Source organism: Sceloporus occidentalis, unplaced genomic scaffold, assembly GCF_023333645.1.
Source record: "Sceloporus occidentalis isolate IW3139 unplaced genomic scaffold, rSceOcc1.0.p SCAF_3, whole genome shotgun sequence".
Classification (NCBI taxonomy): domain Eukaryota; kingdom Metazoa; phylum Chordata; class Lepidosauria; order Squamata; family Phrynosomatidae; genus Sceloporus; species Sceloporus occidentalis.
This window is the reverse complement of record NW_028316983.1, coordinates 161,867,973-161,889,240: the sequence shown is the minus strand read 5'-3', so window position 1 is coordinate 161,889,240 and position 21,268 is coordinate 161,867,973. Positions and strand designations below refer to the sequence as shown.

General features: G+C 40.8%; 1 protein-coding gene across 1 annotated transcript in view; it reads right to left on the bottom strand.

The window, feature by feature from the left end:
* Nucleotides 1–20,389, bottom strand: part of LY86 (lymphocyte antigen 86) — a 29,909-nt gene extending 9,520 nt beyond the window's left edge. Inside the window, exons 1-3 of the mRNA XM_089516682.1 lie at nt 20,214–20,389; nt 6,437–6,523; nt 2,923–3,051 (exon numbers count right to left, since the gene is read on the bottom strand). Coding sequence (XP_089372808.1) covers nt 2,923–3,051; nt 6,437–6,523; nt 20,214–20,334 — 337 coding nt within the window. The 5' untranslated portion in view covers nt 20,335–20,389. The remainder of the gene's footprint in view (nt 1–2,922; nt 3,052–6,436; nt 6,524–20,213) is intronic.
* Nucleotides 20,390–21,268: the final 879 nt, after the last annotated feature.

The window sequence follows — 21,268 nt, the reverse complement described above, 5'->3', positions numbered from 1 at the left end:
GGCCTTTGCACATGATTAGCTGATTGGGCTATCAGTGCACATTTTTTCTCATTTGTTGCATACTCTCTACATGTGCAGATGTGTGAGAAACTGAGTTGGCCCTGCCAGCAGATGGTTCAACAGCAATTGATGCTATGAGATGTTCCAGCAAACATTAACATATTCTGACTGCCTTAATTGTTACTCCTGAAATATCTGCTTGTAGCCAAGCTGTTCCTTGGCTACTTTAGCTTTCTGTCTCGGGGGTCCAAATTACTCCCAGTTAATTTACCCTGTCCTTACTACTCCTTCACAGTGGCTACTATTAGGCTGTGGAACTCCCTTCTATAGAAGCTAGACTAGCCTGTGTCCCTGTTGCCCTACTCCCAGCAGATGAGACATTTTTATTTGGACAGGTCTTTGGTAATGAAGCTGGGTTGCCATGGAAGGAGCTTTTTAATAGATGGATGCTGAATTTTTTTTAAAAATACCTGCCTGCTGTTGTTGTTTTTGTTGCTAGCTGCCCTCGATTCAACTTCGACTCATCCCGACCCTGTGGATGAGACATTTCCAAGATTCCCTGTTTTCAACTGTCCAGCTCAAGTCCTGTAGGCTGAGTCCTGTGGCCTCCCTAATTGAGTCTAACCATCTGGCATGTGGTCTTCCTCTCTTTCTACTGTCTTTTACCTTTCTCAGCATTATTGTCTTTTCTAATTATTCATGCCTTCTCATGGTGTGGCCAAAGCATGGTAGTCATCTTGGCTTCGAGAGAGGTTTCTGGTTTGATCTGTTCTAGAACCCATTTGTTTGTCTTCTTGGCTATCCATGGTATCATCATCGCTCTTCTCCAACACTACTTTTAAATGTTTGTAATGCAATTCTGATTCTTTGTTTTAATTTCTTTGTGTCTCAGCATTTTACTTTATTGTGTTTTTTTAAATAAATTTTTATTGCATTAAAAACACACAACCACAAAACCAACATACAAAAGAGAAAAAACATAAACATGCATACAATACATTACATATACAACCATAAAATTCATACATCCACCAAGCTTAACACAAACCTAACACTACTTCAATTAAACATATATCTCATTCATTCTGACAAACAACATAAAAAATAACTTCCGGAATTCCAATCAAGTCAAATTTGACACAAATTTCTTCCTGTCCAATATTATTCCAGGTTATAAGTAATTCCCTTTACCTATATCTAATTGTGTAAGTTAATTTAATATCATACCTAACTTAAACCTAAACCTGATGGGGCTTTAATTTACTCATATTTTCCCCATAACACCTTTAACTTACTTCTTATATATATATTGATATAGCGGTGTCCAAATTTTGCTATATTTTTCTCAGTCTTGTCATCTCAAGAGACATGTGAGTTTATCCAATTGCACCAAATCCATTAGTTTACTTAACCAATCTTCTACCTTTGGGCAGTCTGATAGTTTCCATTTACTAGCATACACTATTGTTGCACTTGTTGTAATATAAAATAATAACTTTCCATGTCTTTTTTCCAGTTCTCCCTTATCAATAATACTTACTAAATAAAGCTTAGGATCCATCCGTAAATTATACTGAAGCATTTTTGTTACCACTCTGTGAATTGCCTTCCAATATTTCTTAGCAAATCTACAATTGCACCATGTATGGTAATAAGTCCCAATTTCTTGTTGACATTTCCAGCATTTGTTGGAGGTGTCTTTATACATCTTGGCTAGCTTATTTGGCATCACTTTATTGTGTTTTTAAAGAAATTTGTACCCTTTTTAATTTAATTTTGTGAACTGGTTTGAGCCTCAGTTTGGGGAGAAAGGCCAAATATATATCAAATCCATCAATAGGACTTTAGTGTCCAGACTGAGGAAAGTAATAGTACCACTCTATACTGCTTTGGTCAGACCTCACCTGGAATACTGTGTTCAGTTCTTGGCACCAGAATTCAAGAAGAAAATTGACCTGCTGGAACATGCCCAGAGAATGGTGACCAAAATGATAAAAGGTATGGAAGCTAAAGCCTTATGAGGTATGACTTAAGGAGTTGGGCATGTTTTGCTTGGAGAAGAGAAGACTGAGAGGTGACATGTTAGCCATCTTTAAATATCTGAAAGGATGTGATGCAGAAGATGGAATGAACCTGTTTTCTGCTGTTCAATGGATTCAAATTACCAGAAAAGAGACTCCACCTATACATTAGGAAGAACTTTTTAATGGTAAAATAAAAATAGTTTGAGAATGGAAAGGACTGACTCAGAGAAGTGGGTGTGTGCTCTCCTTCTTTAAACAGGTTTTAAAACAGAGGTTGCATGGGCATCTTTCAGGAGTGTTGTAGTTATATATTCCTGCACAGCAGGGGTTGCACTAAGTGGCCCTTGTGGTCCCTTCCAGTTTTAAGATTTTATGATTCTATGAATCAAACAAATGGACTACCCTTCCTCTCTCTTTTTACATTGTAAGTTGTTCCTGGACAAAGACTACCCACTGCTGTAACTTGTGTAACAGGTAGAATGTTGGCAGTGCTGAAACAACAATCACACCTGTTAACAGAATTTAAAAGGGGAAGCTGCAGCAAAAATATTACAGTGTGGAGGGTTTTGGCGCAGGGTTCCAGTCATGCCCTCTTCCAAGAACTCCCCAGTTTTAGATCCCTCTGTAATCATGGGGCAACAGGCAGTTCGTGTCTGCTTAGCATCTAGCTGCCTTGTGGTTCTTCACATCATGCCCTAATTCATAAGCAAAAGAATTCTACTACAAGACCTCATGCAAAATAGAGATTTTGAAACAGCAATAAGTTTGGCTCAGTCTGTTAAAATAAACAGAATTAAGATAAACCCTGCCTGGTGCATTCACCTGAAATGGTATGTTCTTTCAGCTTGCACCATTAGCCACTGCATTCTCAGCAAATTAGGTATGAAAAATTGATTACCTCCTCTCTTCTTTCCACAGAAACTAAACCGTGGATGATCTCGCTCACAAATTTTCTTGGAGTAAATTGGGACTTTCTTCCCATTAATAGTGAGACTTACATCCACAGACAGTTCCCTGATGGGATACCCTGTAGAGCAGACATAATATGAATCTAATGAGCAGCCACATAGATAACAAAGCATTGTCATGATGCTAGTTTTTCTCTGAAAAGAAAGCAAAACTCTGTTCTGTTTACATAATGTGCTTTATTGCCACTGCTTATTCCTAAATATAAAAAACAAAACAAAAACAAAATAGTAACATGATACATCACACCAATTTAGGTGACAATCTCCTACATATCTACCTGTAAAAGAAGACCCATAGAATACCATGGGGATTAGGCAGCATCTAAATATCCACAGAAATGTGCCATGATACAGTCAAGATAGGGAGATGGGACAATAAATAGAGTTCAATTTGGCTGATAAAATGAATTGAGTTCCCCCAAGCCTAAAACACTGTTATAGTCAGGTCAGGTGTGCATCACAGGCTGCTGGACCATGGACAGCAAGTTTCAGGCTAAGACCGAGACTCAGGGGCTGTTGCTCCATTAGTGATCTGGTACTGACACATGTTTTACATCAGGGTGGAAACTGGCTCTCCAGATGTGGTTCTATAGTACCCATTAGCCCTATAATTGCCTTTGCATGCTAGAGCTGCTGAAAGTTGCAGTCCAAGCATATTGGGAGTGGGCACATGTTCTCCATCCTTGGAGTTCTTTCCAGAATGGGTGAGGGACTGGGTTCTCATCACAGTTCCATTCTGTGGTGTAATAGATTCGGTTGGTAAAAACGGGTTGGGTTTCATTTCTGATTTCAATAGAAAGGAGGTTGTGGTCATCCATTTAGCATACAGCTCAGTCTTAGCAATAGAATTGTAAGATCATATGTGATCTTATGATTAACATCTTCTACCCAACTTAAATGCTCTCTGCAAGCAATACCACAATTATTCTAATCCCATCCACTCCATTTTTGAACCCTGTTATCAGGGTTGTTGACTGAGGGTACACTTTACTTTTATGTGATTTCCTTTCAATTCATATGTTTTCCCTTCATCCACAGGGAGAGCTGTGACTTAGCTATCAGACATGCAAATTAAGTCCATGTTTACCTTCCAGGGACCAGTCACAGAAAAAAGCATGCCAAATGCAGCTAGGGAAAATCATGTGCTGTGAGAAGCAGATATCTTTTATCACTTGAAGAAGTATCTCTCCTAACTATGTCCTATGTTTATTGTATAGTCTGACCCACAGAATACTGGAGGAACTGCAATGATTGAAGCAAGTCTATGGGGTGCCATAGGTAATGTTAGACAATACTCTGGGCAAATCTCCCTGTTGTTTTGGAATACTCCTTTCTGCACTTCCTTTTTATTGCACTTTATTAGGAACACCCCGAGTAGAAATGCCCTTGATTATTCCTTAATATTAATCCTCAGATGTCTGGCAGTCCTTTGCAATAATTCAGTCAGTGTGCAATGGACATAATATGTGAGCCAAACATCCAGCAGAGACAAGGTAACTAGAGATGCAAGCTGGGTGACAAATTTTAGGTCCAAAGTACCAGTCTAAAGCCTTTCCTGAAATAAAACTCACTCACTGGTGTAAATGATCATATGAAAATTATAATTTAGAATGGATGTGTAAGGCTGAGCTGCTTTTCATTGTCTATAAATCACTTAGAATAACTTAGCTCTTTCTTGTGATTTTTGGATCCTCAAATGGGAAATCTTTTGAAGCAGGAGAATATATCAGAGTCATCTCCTTTTTCAGTGTGTCATTCATTTATGCATCAATTGATTTGAATTAATATAATGATATGCTGAAATCACCCACAACTGGATGGTGGTAGGATAATGTTCTGACTCCCAGAACTTCATCCTTTGATTCAGTGTGTTCCAGATCAGTGGGGTAGTGAATATAGCCCACATCTTAGTTTGCATTTTGAAGGAAATATCCAAGGTGCTGAACCTATTTGGACAGATAGATCTCAGCATCTTGGATAGTTCTGTGGACTCAATGTCGCACTGTCCCACTGTCATGGCTTCTATTCATCAATTACAGAAAGCTTGAACATTGCATTATATTAATTTCCCTGAGAAGTAACTATCTAAACTCTGTTGTCACCTCTTTCTATAATGTTACCAAATGGTATTTTATTGGTTTTGGAATGACCAAAATAGTCTCCACCGAGGATCTTAGGGGCTGACTGAGATAGAATTTAAACCTTCCTAATCAATATCATATCCCAAAAGCCAAAAGGGGAATATTCCCGGCAATACACTCATTAGGGGATAGGTTATTATTTTTTTTAAAACATCTAGGATATTTTCTCCCCCCCCCCCCCCCCCCCAATTTCTGATTATGAGAACAAGTTAATAGAAATTGTCACTTTTCACTCATAAAAATGAACAAAGATCACCTGGTCACTTCATCTCCTGTGACCTTCTGAAGAGGCAGTGTATACTGAATCTGTCCTCATTGGTGAAAATACTTTACCACCCAGACTTCAGCAAAGCAAGCTTTCAGAGAGAGGTGCCTCGTACTACTAGTCAAAATGACACAGTGCAGCTAATTTCCTTTTCCACCTAATACATTTTTTTTTTGTAATTCAAGGAAAGAAAAAGTAAAGACATGGTGGAAAAACTAGACTAGGAGTGGGAAGATGGCTTCATCTGGACTGCTGTAAAATACTGAGAATGAGGCAGATTAATTGCATCACAAAAACCTTATAGGGAGGCCAAGTTAATTTTTTGCAATTTGGACTTGAGATTTGAGGATGTGTTTCTGAAAAAACCCAATGGGTCTTCTCTTTTCAAATGGCTGGCAGTTTAGAGTCACCCTACCTTTGTATGGCTAAGGCAGGAATGGGGTGACTTGGCACTCCAGATGTTTGGGATTACAGAAGGTAGTTGCAATTCAAAACATCTGGAGAGCCAAAGGTTGGCCTAAAGCAGTGTTTCCCAAACTTTGGTCTTCCACATGTTTTTAACTTCCTGACTGGTGGCCAAGCTGAGTGGTGCTTCTGTGAGCTGAAGTCCAAGACAGCTGAAGGACCAAAGTTTGGAATCATTGGCCTAAAGGGAAATGAAGAAAGCTAAGTGTCTTGCTCCCAGTAACAGGAGGATTCAGGCAGGTCACTTCATTTCCTGGACAAACAATTGTCTTGGAGCTCTGGCCTTTCCCTACTGGCCAGAATTTGTAGTAACAAGAGGTGGAAGTAGAAGAAATCTATTCCTGTGTTCCTGTCAGAGAAAAGTCTGTACAGCTCTTCTGGATTTGCTTTGTAGCAACACAGTTTTTCATAGTTTTGAAAAGTTGAATGGCCTTAATGGCTAGGGGATTCTGGGACTTTTAATCCAAACAGATTTTCCAAGCCATGCCTTTTTATTAGCTGCTTAACAACATTTACTCATTTATAAAGGAATTTATTAGTACAGGTCAGTAAATTATAGCATCATATACTTACTTAAAATAGTTCCTATTCTAACATTAACTTTTTTGGGTAGAGCACTGGAACAGCTGTCGAAGCTAAAAGCAAAATCTTGCCGTGGATCTGGGAAGACAAGCACAATCAAACCACATATATTCATTTTCATTTAATTACAAAGGGGCATGCTTCAGAAATAATTGGCAGTGGAAAGTTTGGTTGAAAAAAATCATTTACTATATATCTTTATACTATAGAATAAATTGTTCTTAAACTCTATTGTGATATTCTGGTTTGTTCTCTTTGTTGACAACTATGCATCCTTATTTGGTGAATTCAGTGATTTCATGGCCATGATCAACATAATGTTTTCCATCCAGGTTTGCTCCAGACAAACAGCATGGCCATTAGCTGGAGATGATACGAGATACACTTCAGTTGAAATGTTTAATCCTCAACTATTTTATCCTCATATATCAGGATGAAAACTTAATTTTCTCTCCACTGTGAGAAAAAATAAATATTCTTCTGCAGTATTCTCCACATATTTGAATGTCCCAAAGTATTGTACAGGAATTATTCTGTAGAGAAAAAAAACATGTTTTTTCTTGTGCAAGACATCTGTTTTGCTATACAGAATTTTTTTGGTGCAAAAAATGTTTTGTCTCTGCGGATTAATTTCTGCACAATATTGTTGAATACAATTGAATAAATTTGAATACTATGGGGAAATTATGCAAAATCATCAATGATTTATTATTCTTCCCAGCCAGTGTTCTTGACTATTGAGGAACTTTTCAACCAAGGAGTGAATAATTGCAAATATTAATTCATTGACATTATTGATTGATATTCAAATATTCTTTCCATCCCTAGTTCAACAATCACTAGTTTGATAACAACAGCGGCAACAACAACAACAGTTGGCATTGTAATTTCAGTTACAAATTTGTAACTACTCCATATTTAGCCACACTCTGTATTCATGAACATGACCCCCTCCTCCACCTTCCTTAACAGCAAGCAGCTGCATCAAGTGATAGAGATCTGTGCTGCTGGTCATCATGGCACAGCAGAATGACATTTCCAGCCTACTCCCACTAGCAATATGAGGTGTGACAACAGAAGCAGGATCCCTGTTACACCTCCTTATCACACTGTAGATCACTGGTAGAAGGAGGCTGGAAATGTAACTGTGGCTTCTAACTCTTTAAGTAGATTTGGAAAGCTAGGTCAGAAGAGGAGATGTAGTTACACATTCATAACTAGGTCTACAATGTAGGATCTCAGACAACAACAAGAACAAAATCAGTGAATATGTGTGTGTGTGTTGAAATCATGCCACTACACCACACACACACACACACACACAACCTTCTGTCATAGAATAACAGTTTCTTTGCCTTTCTATTGCGAAAGCTTGCACTGACATACCACTTACACAATGTCAATGTGGAAATTTAAACTGAAAAGTAGCTTGCTTCTTTGTTATGTGGTGAACCATGGTGTAGTGGCTATCACTGTGGTTAGGAGAGTCCAAAAATGCGGGCAGCTCTGTAAACCCATATCAATGAATCATTTCTAGCTATTTTCCTTTCTATCAGAACACACCTTTGTAAAGATGAGAGGCCATAATTTCTCGTTTGAGACCAAGCATAATACACATTAAAATACCTTGCACAATAACACATTTCATGCATTCTACAAAGATGATCAGATATTATGTGTGAAAAAATAAATCTCTCTCCTTCACAGTCACTGTTTGAACTGCAATTGAACTCAAAATAAAAAAGGAATTTGAGAGAGCAGAACGTATGATATCACTGTTCCTGCTAACCAAAAAATGAGAGCCAGTGTGGTGTAGTGGACTGAGCACTGGACTATGACTCTGGAGACCAGGGTTCAAATCCCTGCTCAGCCATGGAAACCCACTGCATGACCTTGGACAAGTCTTTCAGTCTCAGAGGAAAGCAAAATCAAATTCCCTGTAATAAATCTTGCCAAGAAAACCCTGTGATAAGTTTGCCTTAGGGTTGCTTTAAGTCTAAAATGACTTGAAGGCACACAACAACAACAACAATCATAATCAAAAACTCCTAGTGCTCCTCCAGTGTTGGTGAGAACTTGAAAAAATCTTCAGTCTGCCAACATTTTCTTCATTTTCATTATAGTGTCAGGCACTGCATGGAAGAGGATCACCAAACAACAGCTTCAGTGGAAGGATCCTTTCCCCCTTTGTTCCATTGTCAAAGAGGGTGAACAACAACAACAACAACAAAGTCAATATTTTGTCTGCTTCTGTCTTGGCTTTATGGGTTTCTTTTTTCATTGGACAGGAAAAAAATGTAAATGCTGTGGTGAGGACCCGTCAAATACATATTATTAGGGATATGTCCATATTGACAGGATAGGAGCATTCCCTTTAGCTCCATATCATGTGGGGTTTCAGGATCTCACAAATCTTTGCATGCATTTTTTAGCAGTAGTAAGCATTGTTTAGGAATGGAACCTTATTTAATGGTTTTGCAGATTCTTTAAAAGAATTCTCACTGTTATTCTGTAATTCAGTTTTCACAAAGTATTGCAAGACCACTTCTCTGTACTGACAAGAACCACACTGATTTTCACTTCTCTTTTAGCCGTTACCTCCTTCCCCTATTTAGCTGTTACTGGCCAATGACATGAGCATGTTTCACTTCCTTTTATTTTTCATGCCTTCTATAGAGGTCAGCAAAAAAGACATTCTTTTCCTAATGCGACTTTTGTATTGCATGTGCCAGATACCTGAGAACAAGAGAAGAGGAGAGTGAGAGGTGGCATGATAGCATATCTGAAAGCATGTCAAGTAGATGATGGGGCAAGCTTGTTTTCTGCTGCTTCACTGGGTTCAAATGACAGGAAAAGAGATTCCACCTAAACATTAGGAACAACTTTTTTCTTTGTAAGAGGCATTCAACCGTGACATAGATTGCTGTGGACTCTCCTTTTTGGAGGTCTTCAAAGAGAGGATAGATGAGTGTCTTTGAGGAGTACTTTTAACTGTGTATCCCAGAACCGGTGGTCTCTTCCAACTCCAAGATTCTGTGATTTTAGCTACCTGGTGCATTGTGAATTCAAATGTTCTCATATCCTGTGGGAACAGATACAGAGCAGCTGGAGTACTCTGTGGGGACATTCAGACTACTTTTTGTACTGAATTGTAAACCGGATTAAAAGTTGGAAGTTCCCATTGGCACCTGTTTAAACACATCAGAATTAGGGTTTTGCACACCCAATCTGGGGCATATCCCCCTTAGAGCGGTTTTTCCGAAAGTGGAATATTTTCCGTGTCTTTTAGGAAAAGCCGGCAAATGTGAACTTGGCCCCGGTCATGATCGGGTCAAGTTCAGGGGAGGGATTTAGGGCCCCATTCTCACTAGCCCATTTGCTCTGGATAGAACTGGGTAGATCCAGTTGCCCCCATACTGAATCAGCCCAGTTACAAATGCCCACTACCCTTTACCTCGATTGGGGCAATTTGCCCCTCTGAAGTTCACATTTGCAGTACCGCTTTAAAATGGAGCCTCCTTTGCTGTCAATCAAATTCACTTCTGCTTTCGTCAAAGGTGACATATGGCTGCTTTCCCCCCTCCTTTTAAAAAAACAAAACTGGCAGCAGTGTGCACATAGTCTGTCAACTTGTCAAATGTAAAAACCTCCAGGTGTGTGTGTGTGTGTTGTGTGTATTTGGGTCATTACAGATTATGGCAACCCTAAAACGACCCCATCCTGGGGTTTTCTTGGCAAGATTGGTTCCAAGGAGGTTTGCCATTGCGTTTACCCTGAGGCTGAGAGAGTGTGACTCCCTCAAAATCATGGGTTTCCACAGCCTTCCCTCTGAATGCCAGCCTCTAGCTTCGTTTTAGGGTTGCTATAATCTGTAATGACCCAGAGACTCAGAGACTCTTGGTCTTCTGTTTTCCTCTTTTCCTTCCTGCCCCCCAAGTGCATGTTGCAAATGTTACATAGACTCAACATGTTTATTCTTCTTTCCTAGGAGAAAAGGACACTGCATCTCACTCTTTCACTTCCCTGACTGTCGTTCGAGGCACTGTTGAACTTCTGATACCCACTTCTTCAATGTGGTTTGTTGATGAGAAATCAAATTAAATTTCATCCCAATTCACTCTTTTCAGCCAGCAGTGTGAAACATAGTTTTCTGAAATGGAGAATGTCTGACACGAGAAGCTGATACAACTCCCCTGGGGCATACTTAGAATGAAAAGATGGTCTGTTACTTAGATGAATAAATAGCAGAGGGGCATAGAAGCCAGGATGTGCGTGACAATTGGCAATGAGTGACAAGCAAAACTGAACTGAATTTTGCTGGGAGAACAGAGTCTATGACAGGGGTGGGCAGACATCAGTGGCATCACTAGGGTTGGTGGCACCCCAGTGTGGTAACTCATGCTATTACCCACATACACCTCCCTCTGCCAGCCAAGCTGCCTCTGCCATGGTGGGGTGGACTGTTGCTCCTGCATGGCACCCTTTTCAGGGCCTGTCAGACCTCCAGGCAGGCTGCGTGTAGCCATTTTTAAAAAAGAACCTGAAATTATATTCTGGTCACTATTTTTGATGTTCCTGATCTGTTTTGAGATGAGTGTCAAAACAACATTTAAACACAAAATTGAATTTCCTAGGTGTCATGGTTTGAGCACTGGATTATGACCCTGGAGATCAGGGTTTGATTCCCTGCTGTAGGATAAAGATCCGCTGGATGACCTTGGGCAAGTCACACATTCTCAACCTCAGAGGATGGCAATAGCAAACAGCTTTGAAAAAAAGTACCAAGAAAACCCTATGATAGATTCCCCTTAGGTTCACCATAAGTTAAAAAATGACTTGGGGGCACACAACAACAAAAAACAGAGGCCTCTGAAGTGCTGTTTTAGATTTTTAGGCTAAAGAAAAGCTTTCTTTTGAAGCTGGGTAGTGCTGCAGTGAGGTTTGGGTGGGCAGCTAGGGCTGCACATAAAAGATGCAAATTCAGAATAGCTTATTATAATTTACCATCATGGATAACCCAGGCTTTTGTTTCTTCTCAGTCTGCTGTTCAGATGCTCACTATTGATGGGCAGCTCCAAGATTCTTATTCTCCCTTTTGATGGACCTTTAGCTTCAAACTTGATTGGAATAGCCAGATTTTTAAACAAAGGAGTGTTCTGTGACAAAACTTTTAAACAGAGGATTGTCCCCTGTAAAGTAGAACATATGACTGTTCTACCTATATTGCTCAAGTATCTCTACTTGATGAGAGCCAGCATGGTGTAAAGATTTCAGTGTTGGACTATGACTCTGGAGACCAGGGTTCAAATCACTCCTCAGCCATGGAAACTCACTGGGTGACCTTGGACAAGTTGCACTCTTTCAGCCTCAGTGGAAGGCACATGGAAACCCCCTCTGAAGAAATCTTGCCAAGAAAATGCCATGACAGACTTGCTTTAGGGTTGACCTAAGTCAGAGTTGACCTGAAGATGCACAACAACAATCTCTACTTGTTGTACTACCTTGTTATTATGTGCCTTCAAGTTAATTCAGACATATGCTGATCCTATAACAGGGTTTCCTTGGCAAGACTTATTCAAACAAAGTTTGCCACTGTCTTCCTCTTAGGTTGAGAGAGTGTGACTTGTTCAAGGTCACCCAGTGAGTTTACATTCCTGAATGGGGATTTGAATCCTGGTCTCCAAGAACACCAAGTTCAACAGACTGGCATTCTACTCTTGTCTAATCTACTCTTTAAATTATGCCTTCTCAACTCTTTCACACCTTCAGCAAGTGGCACAAAACAGCAAGCAAGCCTTCCCCAAGTAGAAACAGCGAAGGGATGGTTGTTCCTATGATCCACGGGGGAGAAAAGGCCTGACAACCATTTTGGAATCACTAATGAAAACCTGATTTATGAGAATGGCTCCATTTGTCCTCCCCTAATTCTGTCTCCACATCCGTGCTGATTTGGGTTCAATAATTCTGGACAGTTAGTGGATAGTTTTCTAACAGATGATTGCTTTAGCTTATTTTTTTGTGATAACAGAATCAAGCAGATTAATAGCATGGGTTTCCAGTCATTGATCTGACTGAATTCATGCAGTTTTAAGGGAAGGAGGGAGAGTGTGAGAAAGAGAGAGAGAGAGAGAGAGAGAGAGAGAGAGAGAAACCTACCTCTCCACAGAACATCAATACTTATGGCCTTTCCATATTATACTTCTGGGAGCAGTCAAACAATGGTAGGGCAGTGAATTATTTTAGTTTATTTCCCACCCCCCTGGCATCATGCTAAAATAACAGAGAAAGGGAACTGGAAATAAGCATACTAGAGAACGATCCTTAGCACTTACATAGTGCTTCCCACCTTCAAAGCCCTCTAATTAATCCTTCCAGCCTGGGTGAGGAAATGATTATGGAACAAATTTCCATTTCACAGTTGATGTGTTCTCTCACCATTGTCATGCCGCCTTAGGAAGTACATTGCTCTAAACTAGTCTTCCCCCAAATTCTCAGTGCTGAAGCACACTTAGCAGATTTAAGTTTTTTTAAAAGCTGGAGGCACATTGTACGCTTTAGGCAGGTTTACTCTTATTTATTTATTGTTTTTATGTACAGCGCTGTGCAAATCTACAGCGCTATATAAATAATAATAATAATAATAATAATAATAATAATAATAACATTTCAATCTGACACCCAATTTACTTATAGTATGGTCCACAGTTATAGAATTATATTAACAGAATGCTCACATGGTTGTGCTCTCTTTCTAATGTTCATGTGAGGATAGTATATTGGTGAAGGAAAAGCAGGGGCATGCCTTATCTTTCCAGATTTACTGTCTGTACATGAAGATCATCCCAGGAGGTCCCTCTCAATATTTCTGCTAGCACAGTGCATCATAAGCTATCTGATGTGGTACACTGGTAGGTTTTCCCCTCCAATGTGTCAAGGATTAGTACCATATTTATGCCCATTGGCTACAGCTGTTTCCTTCTTTCCTGGAAACGTTGCTTTAGACAAGCAGCCAAAGGCTCATGGACCAGCACCAGTCCATAGACTACCATTCTGACTAGCACTGTTTTAGAAGAAAAGTGCAGATCATTGAGAAAAGAGAGAGTTTCCTTTGTGTGGTATCCTCATAGGTGACAATTTTATAATCATTTTGGTGCATGATAACATGAAATCTCAAATTTATATACGTATGTGTGAGTGAAATGTATTTTTAATTTTAACTTTAAAATTGTATTTTAATTCTGGTTGAATATTTAAGGCCTCTTGTATTGTGTCTATCTGCTGCCTTCAAATGCTTTGTGAATGAAAGTACAGTACAGTATATACATTATTAGAATAAAATGAATAGGTTTCAGCTACTGATTGATGGCTACTCCCACCCAATCTTTCTCAGTCGTGGTTTCAGGGACAGGATTATAGAGCAGAAGCCCAGACCCTCCTTCAGAAGAGTGAACAAGAGAGTCCCTCAAACACATAGGCCAGGATACTGCATGGACCAGGATACTCCAGGGGTAGCCTGGAGTATCCTAGTTCCACAGTTGCCCTGACTTTCCCCCATTACTAGCCTTCCGTTCCCACACAGCAATATCTGTTTGCATAGGCATCCTGCTGATCCATCCAGTGAATGAGGTGCCCAGCCATGATCACATGGCTGGGCACCTAGTTCTGACCTCAGAGCAAGCAACCTTGGCATCAGCAGCTCAGCGGGATGCCCATTTAGACAGCCACAGTGGCGCAGGAAGAGAGGGCTCTAGATCTTCCCAGAAGGTCTGGAGCAAGAGATATATTTTTAAAAATACATTATAAGGCTGTTATAATCCTCTATCTAGTGCAGAACATGCTGGACTTCATCCAGACAGCTTGTACCAGAACTGAGGTTGGGATCTAAAGAAGGGAAGAATATTAAGTCCAGAACCATAACTGCACTTCTCTTTCTTATATTCTTCTTCCACTTTCTCTTGGGGAAAGAAACTCCTGGTACTGTTTGCCTTACACGAGATGGTACTTTGCTTCAAGTACTCAATCATAGAGAGTTTCTTCTTCAGCACACAAGTATCTGAAATATAAAGGCACTTGTACAAAATCTGTGGTTCAGTTAAAATTATTAGGCGGCAGGTGATATGAAAGATCTGTGCCTGTAATTCTGGAGAGAGTGGTAGAGAAAACAGTACAGGATACAGGAAGACCTAACTTTCTAAATCTACTTTTCTGGGGCTACAACTTGCAGTGATCTTAAAAAGCAACACACTGCACACACATGCACTGACTCCATCAGATTTTAAAAAAAAAACCACACAGATAAAAAACGGTAGGTTACAAATGAAAAACCACCACCACCAGGATAGTTCCTCCCCCTGGAAAAATACACGAATGAGGCATTATTATTATTATTATTATTATTATTATTATTATTATTATTATTATTATTCCTATATTCCACCTTTCTCCCAATATAGGGACTCAAGGAATGGCAATTGCACCGTAAAAAGTTTCATCTGCAAGCACAAAAACCCAGGGTGACCATTGTTACAAACAATTAAAAGGTCTTATGCATGGCTAGATGTGTATGCCGAATGCAGAAAACCACTGGCTTAAAAATAAATATACAGTAGACTCTCGATTAACCGACATAAATGGGTCCGACTGATAGTCAGATAGCCGAAAATGTTGGATAATCTGGAGGGTGATTTGTCCCCATGCATGCACCTGTGTCGCCATTGGGGACAAAAGTCCCTCCCCTCCCCTTCCCTCCCCCCCGCTTACCTGCTGAGTCCTGCTTCCTCCATGGCAGAGAGGACTGGGCCGAGCACGAAGCCACCAAGAAGAAGCCTCGGTGTTCAGCCCAGTCCTCTCCTCCACGGCCGCGGAGGTCTCCTATGAAGCCGCGGAGGAGATGACTGGGCTGAACACCCAGGCTTCTTCTCAGCGGCTTCATTCAAACAACAAGCTCTAGCTGTCACCAGCCCATGCCGAGAGGCCATTTATATACCTTCAGATAGCCCTTCACAGAGAGGACTGTAAAGCAGTGTCCATGGTCACCCTAAGCCTATTTCATCCTGTGTGTCAGAAATTTGGAGTGTTTTATACATTGTCCTGTATTGACACACCCTGATTTGTGTCTCAGGTGATCTGTAAAACCATCTGGCGCCTAATCTGTCTTTATTGCTGACTCTCCTTAAGCATGCATTGGGGAGCCATTTTCGTACCTTGAAGCTTATGGATATTTTTCTTCCTGCTGCCATGGTGTCGATTTCTGGAAATAGTGCCAGGTTATGCTTCATGTTAAATGACAGAGTTTAATCTAAGCCCATAACCTCTGGGAATGACAAATCTGAAATGGACTGGCTTCTGAGTTTGTTTTTTCTTGATCTGTGTCGCCATGGTTGATGAGCCTGGATTTAATCAGTCACAGAGATCTTGTGAGAGGGTAGGGAGGTAGACTGAACTCCAGCTGTCTAACAAAAGAAGTAGTGCAGGTCTAGTGCCCCCCCTTCAAGCAACAGGGCAGCCTCCAAAGGTATTGAGGAACCTTTCTCTCTTCATGGATGGACATACTTAAAAGGAAACACTCTTTGCACATCTAAATATGGCATACAAATAAATAAATAAATAAATTTATTTATCCATTTATTTAAGAGAAGTAGAGAAAGTCCAAACCTTTTCAAGCACATCCTCTATGATGAAGTTCTCTTTAGAAACACTTGGTAAAAATTACAAGTGAGAATCAGTGGAATATAGCCAGAGCTTTAACACTTTGGATAGCTTTTTTAAAAGTTTGGGCTAAAACATGAAGCAATTTCACTGCCTGGGGCCTTGTCTGCACAGGCCAAAAAGCCTGTTTTCCCCCGATTCTAGCTTCATCTTGTTTGGATGACTCCTGTCCCAAAAACAGGTTCTGGTATGAGCAGTCTGGACGACATCCAACATGTTCTGCACCAGAACTGGGCTATATCCACATAACACGCATTTTAAAAACTTACCTATTACTCTGGATCTTCCAGGAAGATCTGGAGCCCTCTGTTCCCATGCTGTCATGGTATTTGCACAGTCGTACAACTAAGCTGTCCAACATGTCTGTCACCACCATAGGTCACTTGTTCTGAGGGCAGGCTGAGGCACCCAGCCATGTGACTGTTGCTGGGCACCTTGTTCTAATCTCAGATGAAAGTCATCTGCAGTGGTGTCAGGTGTGCTGGGCAGCTCAGTGGGGTGACTGTGCAGACAGCCACCACAGTGCAGGAATGGAGGGCCAGTTAACAGAGTGATATTGGGAAAACTTCAGGGACAGGATATTCTGGGCTGCCCACAGAGTATCCTGGCCAGTGCAGACAAGGCCTTGGTAACACAGAAGCCACCAACCACTGCTTCTGCCATGTTACGTTGGAAAACTCCAACCTAAATAGCATGGGATTGTTATAGCCCTGCTTTCCAGAGTAAAAGTTCTCTTACAAAGTGGATTACAACTTTATAGCCAAATGGGCTGGTGGAATCGGAAAGTTGTAGTCCTAAATAAATAAGAACTAATTCATGCTCTGCCTCAAAATGCAAAATAGAGATTTCATCTACAAACAAAATTTCAGCATTAAAAAAGGCATACACTTAACTAGTTGGCATCCTGCTCAGTAGAATCATAGATTGGGCATTCAATCTTGTAACTGCTTGGGATTCATATTTACAGTTGTGAATGATTGAATGTGACTTCAAAACCCTACCTTGTCTGCCTGACAGTGTTCCAACCAAAGGGTTACTGAACACTGCAGATCATGGCACTGGGAAACATTGGAAGCACCCTCTCAGTAACGTGGTGTATTGAGACAAGCAGTTGTGGCAGAACCCTAAGGGGTCTCTCCAGTTGCCTGTTCTTGATGTGCCCGTACACCAGGAGAGTATTGCAGACATCATTTCCTAGTACCCCATCTGCAGCACCAAATAAACCTGTTAGTTGGGGCAATGCCAGCCTGACAAGGTATGTTTTGTTGGGTAACATTGTTAGACCTAACTGTGATGATGGATCACCATCATCATACTTACATCTGACAATGCAGGATCCTGGTCATAGTGTGCTAAAATGAAAGTCTCTGTAATCCACTCAAAGGCCAGCAAAGAAAGAGGAGTGCACATACATTTCTTAGAGAAGGATATTCCAAGGTAGGTGCACTCCTTGACCTTGTTGCTATTACCTATCTCACTGACAGGCCAAATGCAAGGCCTCAGACACTGGTTGTAAAGCTCAGATAGGCATACTTCATGTGTCCAGAAGAAAGGACCCCAAATAGCATACTGTAGACAGAAAAAATACCTGGAGGGATGCTGCTATTCACACAGACAGCAGTGGGTTAGAATGGATGATCCAAAGTCTGCCTCACCACTAGGAGACCTGACTGGTACCACCTTTAACTTCAGTGTCAAGTAAACCTGTTTGTTGACCCAAATGTTCAGCATCTATTGAGATCATGCTTGGTCTCCAATGTGTTAGTTTTCAATTTTTTAAATGGTTACACTGCTTAACATAATTTAAAAAGTGGGGTTTTAGAGTCTTCTAAGGTGGGTTGGCCAACTGTTAGGGGACATTATTGTCCTCTAGGGGGACCTTGCAGGATTACCACTTATTTCTCAATCTTTTATTGGGAAAAAAATGCCTCAAGATGCCCACAATACCCCCCCCCCCCCCAGACTGGGAGGGTGATATTGCTAGGTTTTTGCCTCTCATTGGGCCATTTTAAGTCCTGGAGAAGTCTTTTTTCCAAGAAGAAGTGGTCAGAGAGTCAACTTCTACATCACTTCCTATTGAAAAGGCCTCTCCTTCAGTGGTGAAATTGCCTCCTACAACTGGAAGAATTTCCCTCCCCCTATTTTAATGTTGTTGTTGTTGCTGTTGAGAGGAGTCATGAAGGGATTTTACTGATCGTATCCCATCCAGAAACTTATTTGGCATAGAGGTAATTTTACAAACAGGGAGGGCAAAAAACTGAAAACAAATTTGGTGTGTTTTCTCTCCTTAAAATAAGAAGTAAAACAAACCAGCCAACCAGCTACTTTCAGTTCCATTTTCCTTATGGAGAAACTCCTCTTGAAAGCTCATTTTATCTCCGAGGAATCAACGGATAAAAGATTTCATTCCAAATATTTATTTATTCCTCACGTCCCTCGCTAGTTTCAGCTCCATGGCTTTATAAAGCAGTGACTGAGCTTCAGGGGAGTGGGGGGGGGAGGCAGAATAATGCCCAACAGGAGCCTTTGTGTGGGTTGAATTGGAAAAACAAATGCCTGGGCTTTTCTTTGCCATTAATCACTTTTTCATGTCACGTGCCTCTCATGAATGAGATGTCTATGAAGCTAATTCCCTTTGTCCCTGCCGTGAAGTGCGTGAGGACCACGGTGGAGGCACGAGGCCATGCAGGGCCAAGGAGTTGAAAGGGAAATGCTACCGAGCAGATTCGTTTTTCATTCACTTCAGCACTGCTGGCTCTTTTTCTTTTCCAGCAGATTGGAAGAACAAACAAGCCCACAGTCTATGGGAAATGCCGCCACTGTGTGTTTCCACTGCATGGTAGAGCATGGTGACAGTTTTTGACAACATGGGCCCTTCTGAGTAGCAAATTCAATTTTGTGTCAAGCTAAGATTTAGGGGGAGAAACATCAACTTTTGCACCAGCTTTTTGTTGGGGATCAACCAAAAGGAAGTCAGCTTCTCTACCTCCCAGCCTTGTTCATTACATATGTTTCAGAGTGGAAAGGTGATTTTTATTTCTTTAGAGATGGAAAAAATGTGGCCCTCTTGGATGTAATTGGACTGCAACTCCCGTCAGCCCTATGCAGCTTAGCTAACAATGCAGAATGCTGGGAGCTGAAGCTGAACATCATCCAGATTAGAAAGTTATAGACTGAGCCAGTTTAAAAACATCAATATTAAAGAAATTAATAGGATAAAATCTTATTCCATGCTGGAATCACTCTCAGTGAATTCACATTGGCCCTTTTCTCATCTCTTTATTGATTTTCAGCAGATTCTGGTTTATTTTGTCTGAAAGTCCAAGTCTGAGAAAAAGAACAAATGTAGGTTTTTTGTTGCTTTCTCTCTTTGCTGTTAATCTTTTCTATCAATGTTTAATTAATACTCTTGCAATCCCAATCCAAGGGATCCTGTAGCACCTTTGAGACTAACTGAAAGAAAGAAGCAGGTAGCATGAGCTTTTGTAAACTTGAGCCTACTTCCTCAGATGCAGTTAGTCTCAAAGGTGCTACAAGATCCCTTTGCATACTGATTTTTCAGACTAACACAGCTATTTCTTTGAATTGTAGCCCCAGTGGTTATGTTGAAAAAGAATTGCCCTGGACAGGGCTGGGAAAGCATCCCCCCCCCTTTTTTTTTTTGGCGAACAGCTTTGGGATTCTCCCTATGCAGGATGGGGGATTCTGGAAGTTGTAGTCCAAAAAGTTACTTTTCCAAACACTGAGCACAGTCATTCTGATAGGAAGATTCTCTCTCCAGAATGTTGCCCTCTTTTATATATTTAGAGGGAGACAGAGATGTTTCTACAGTATATGTAAATCAGGTTGCTGCACTGAAAGCATGTGCATGGAAGAGATCCAGAAGCACCTTCTGATTCCAGCAACTGGCTTCCCCAAAGTCACCCACTATGTTTTTTGTGCTTGCTGGACATAGGATCTAAAACCGGCATCCATATGCAAAGCTAACAGTCTGCTGCTCTGCAACTGCCTGCTGCTGATACAAGAACAGGAGAAGTTAAATGGAATGGCAAGAACTCACCACAGCTTCTGTACTTTACTTCCAAACTGTCGTTCTTGCAGATAGTGTGTGTAGGCCACTTGCTGCTGGAGGTGGTATAAATCAGCAGAAAGATGAGAGGAGCAACTTGAAGCACCTTCATGCTGCCTGTTGAAGAGGATCTGTGTGGCTGTTCCGTTTCCTCCTTGTCAGTGAAATTTGAAGAGGTAGTTTGTCTGCTTCCTCATTCTATTAAATGAAGCAACTCTGAGCCTCTGCAAGTGGTAATACTCCAGTACAGGCTAATGCCTTGACAGGGTGTTACAGAGTGGGTAAATGGCTAGTTGAAGGCTCTTCCTTATTTTTGAAGATTTCTGCTCTCTATTTCATATCATTTAGGGCTAATACAATTATTGGAGAATATTTCACTCACTGGAGAGCAAATATAGTCCAGTGGTTTGAAAGTTGGACTATGATTGGAGATCAGGGTTTGAATTTCCACTCAGTCATGAAACTCACTAGGGGTACATCATACACTCTCAGCCTCTGAGAAAGAGAAACACCCTCTGAATAAATCTTGCCAAGAAAACCCCATGATAGGTTCACCTTAGGATGGCCGTAAGTCCGAAATGACAGGAAAACATACAATAACAACAACAACTTCATTCACTACAGTAGGGCTGGGGAACCTTTTACCCTCCAGATATTTGGGACTGCAACTCCCATAATCCCTAATCGATGGACAATCTGCCTGATGTTTTATGCAGTCCTGGAGGTACTGGTGGGTTAATGTTCATGCAGGGGGAAGTTCAGGAATGTAGCCCCAATGAGACTGCTGCCCCTAATGAAATTTTCTTTTATTCCTCAAATTTATAGCATTGTGGTAGCATTTTGGGAAGATTTTCAAAACTAAATTTCCAAGAATCTGATAGTCAGCAAGGCCACTAGTCATATTGGTTGGGGGATTCTGGGAGTTGTAATCCAAAAATAATCATAAGTGTGACTTCTCTAAATGCTCTGGAAGTGCTGGTTTCCTTCTGGCCATCTGTGGGCACTGTAGTCTTGTGTGTAGAATAAGGGGGCCATTTAACTTGTGT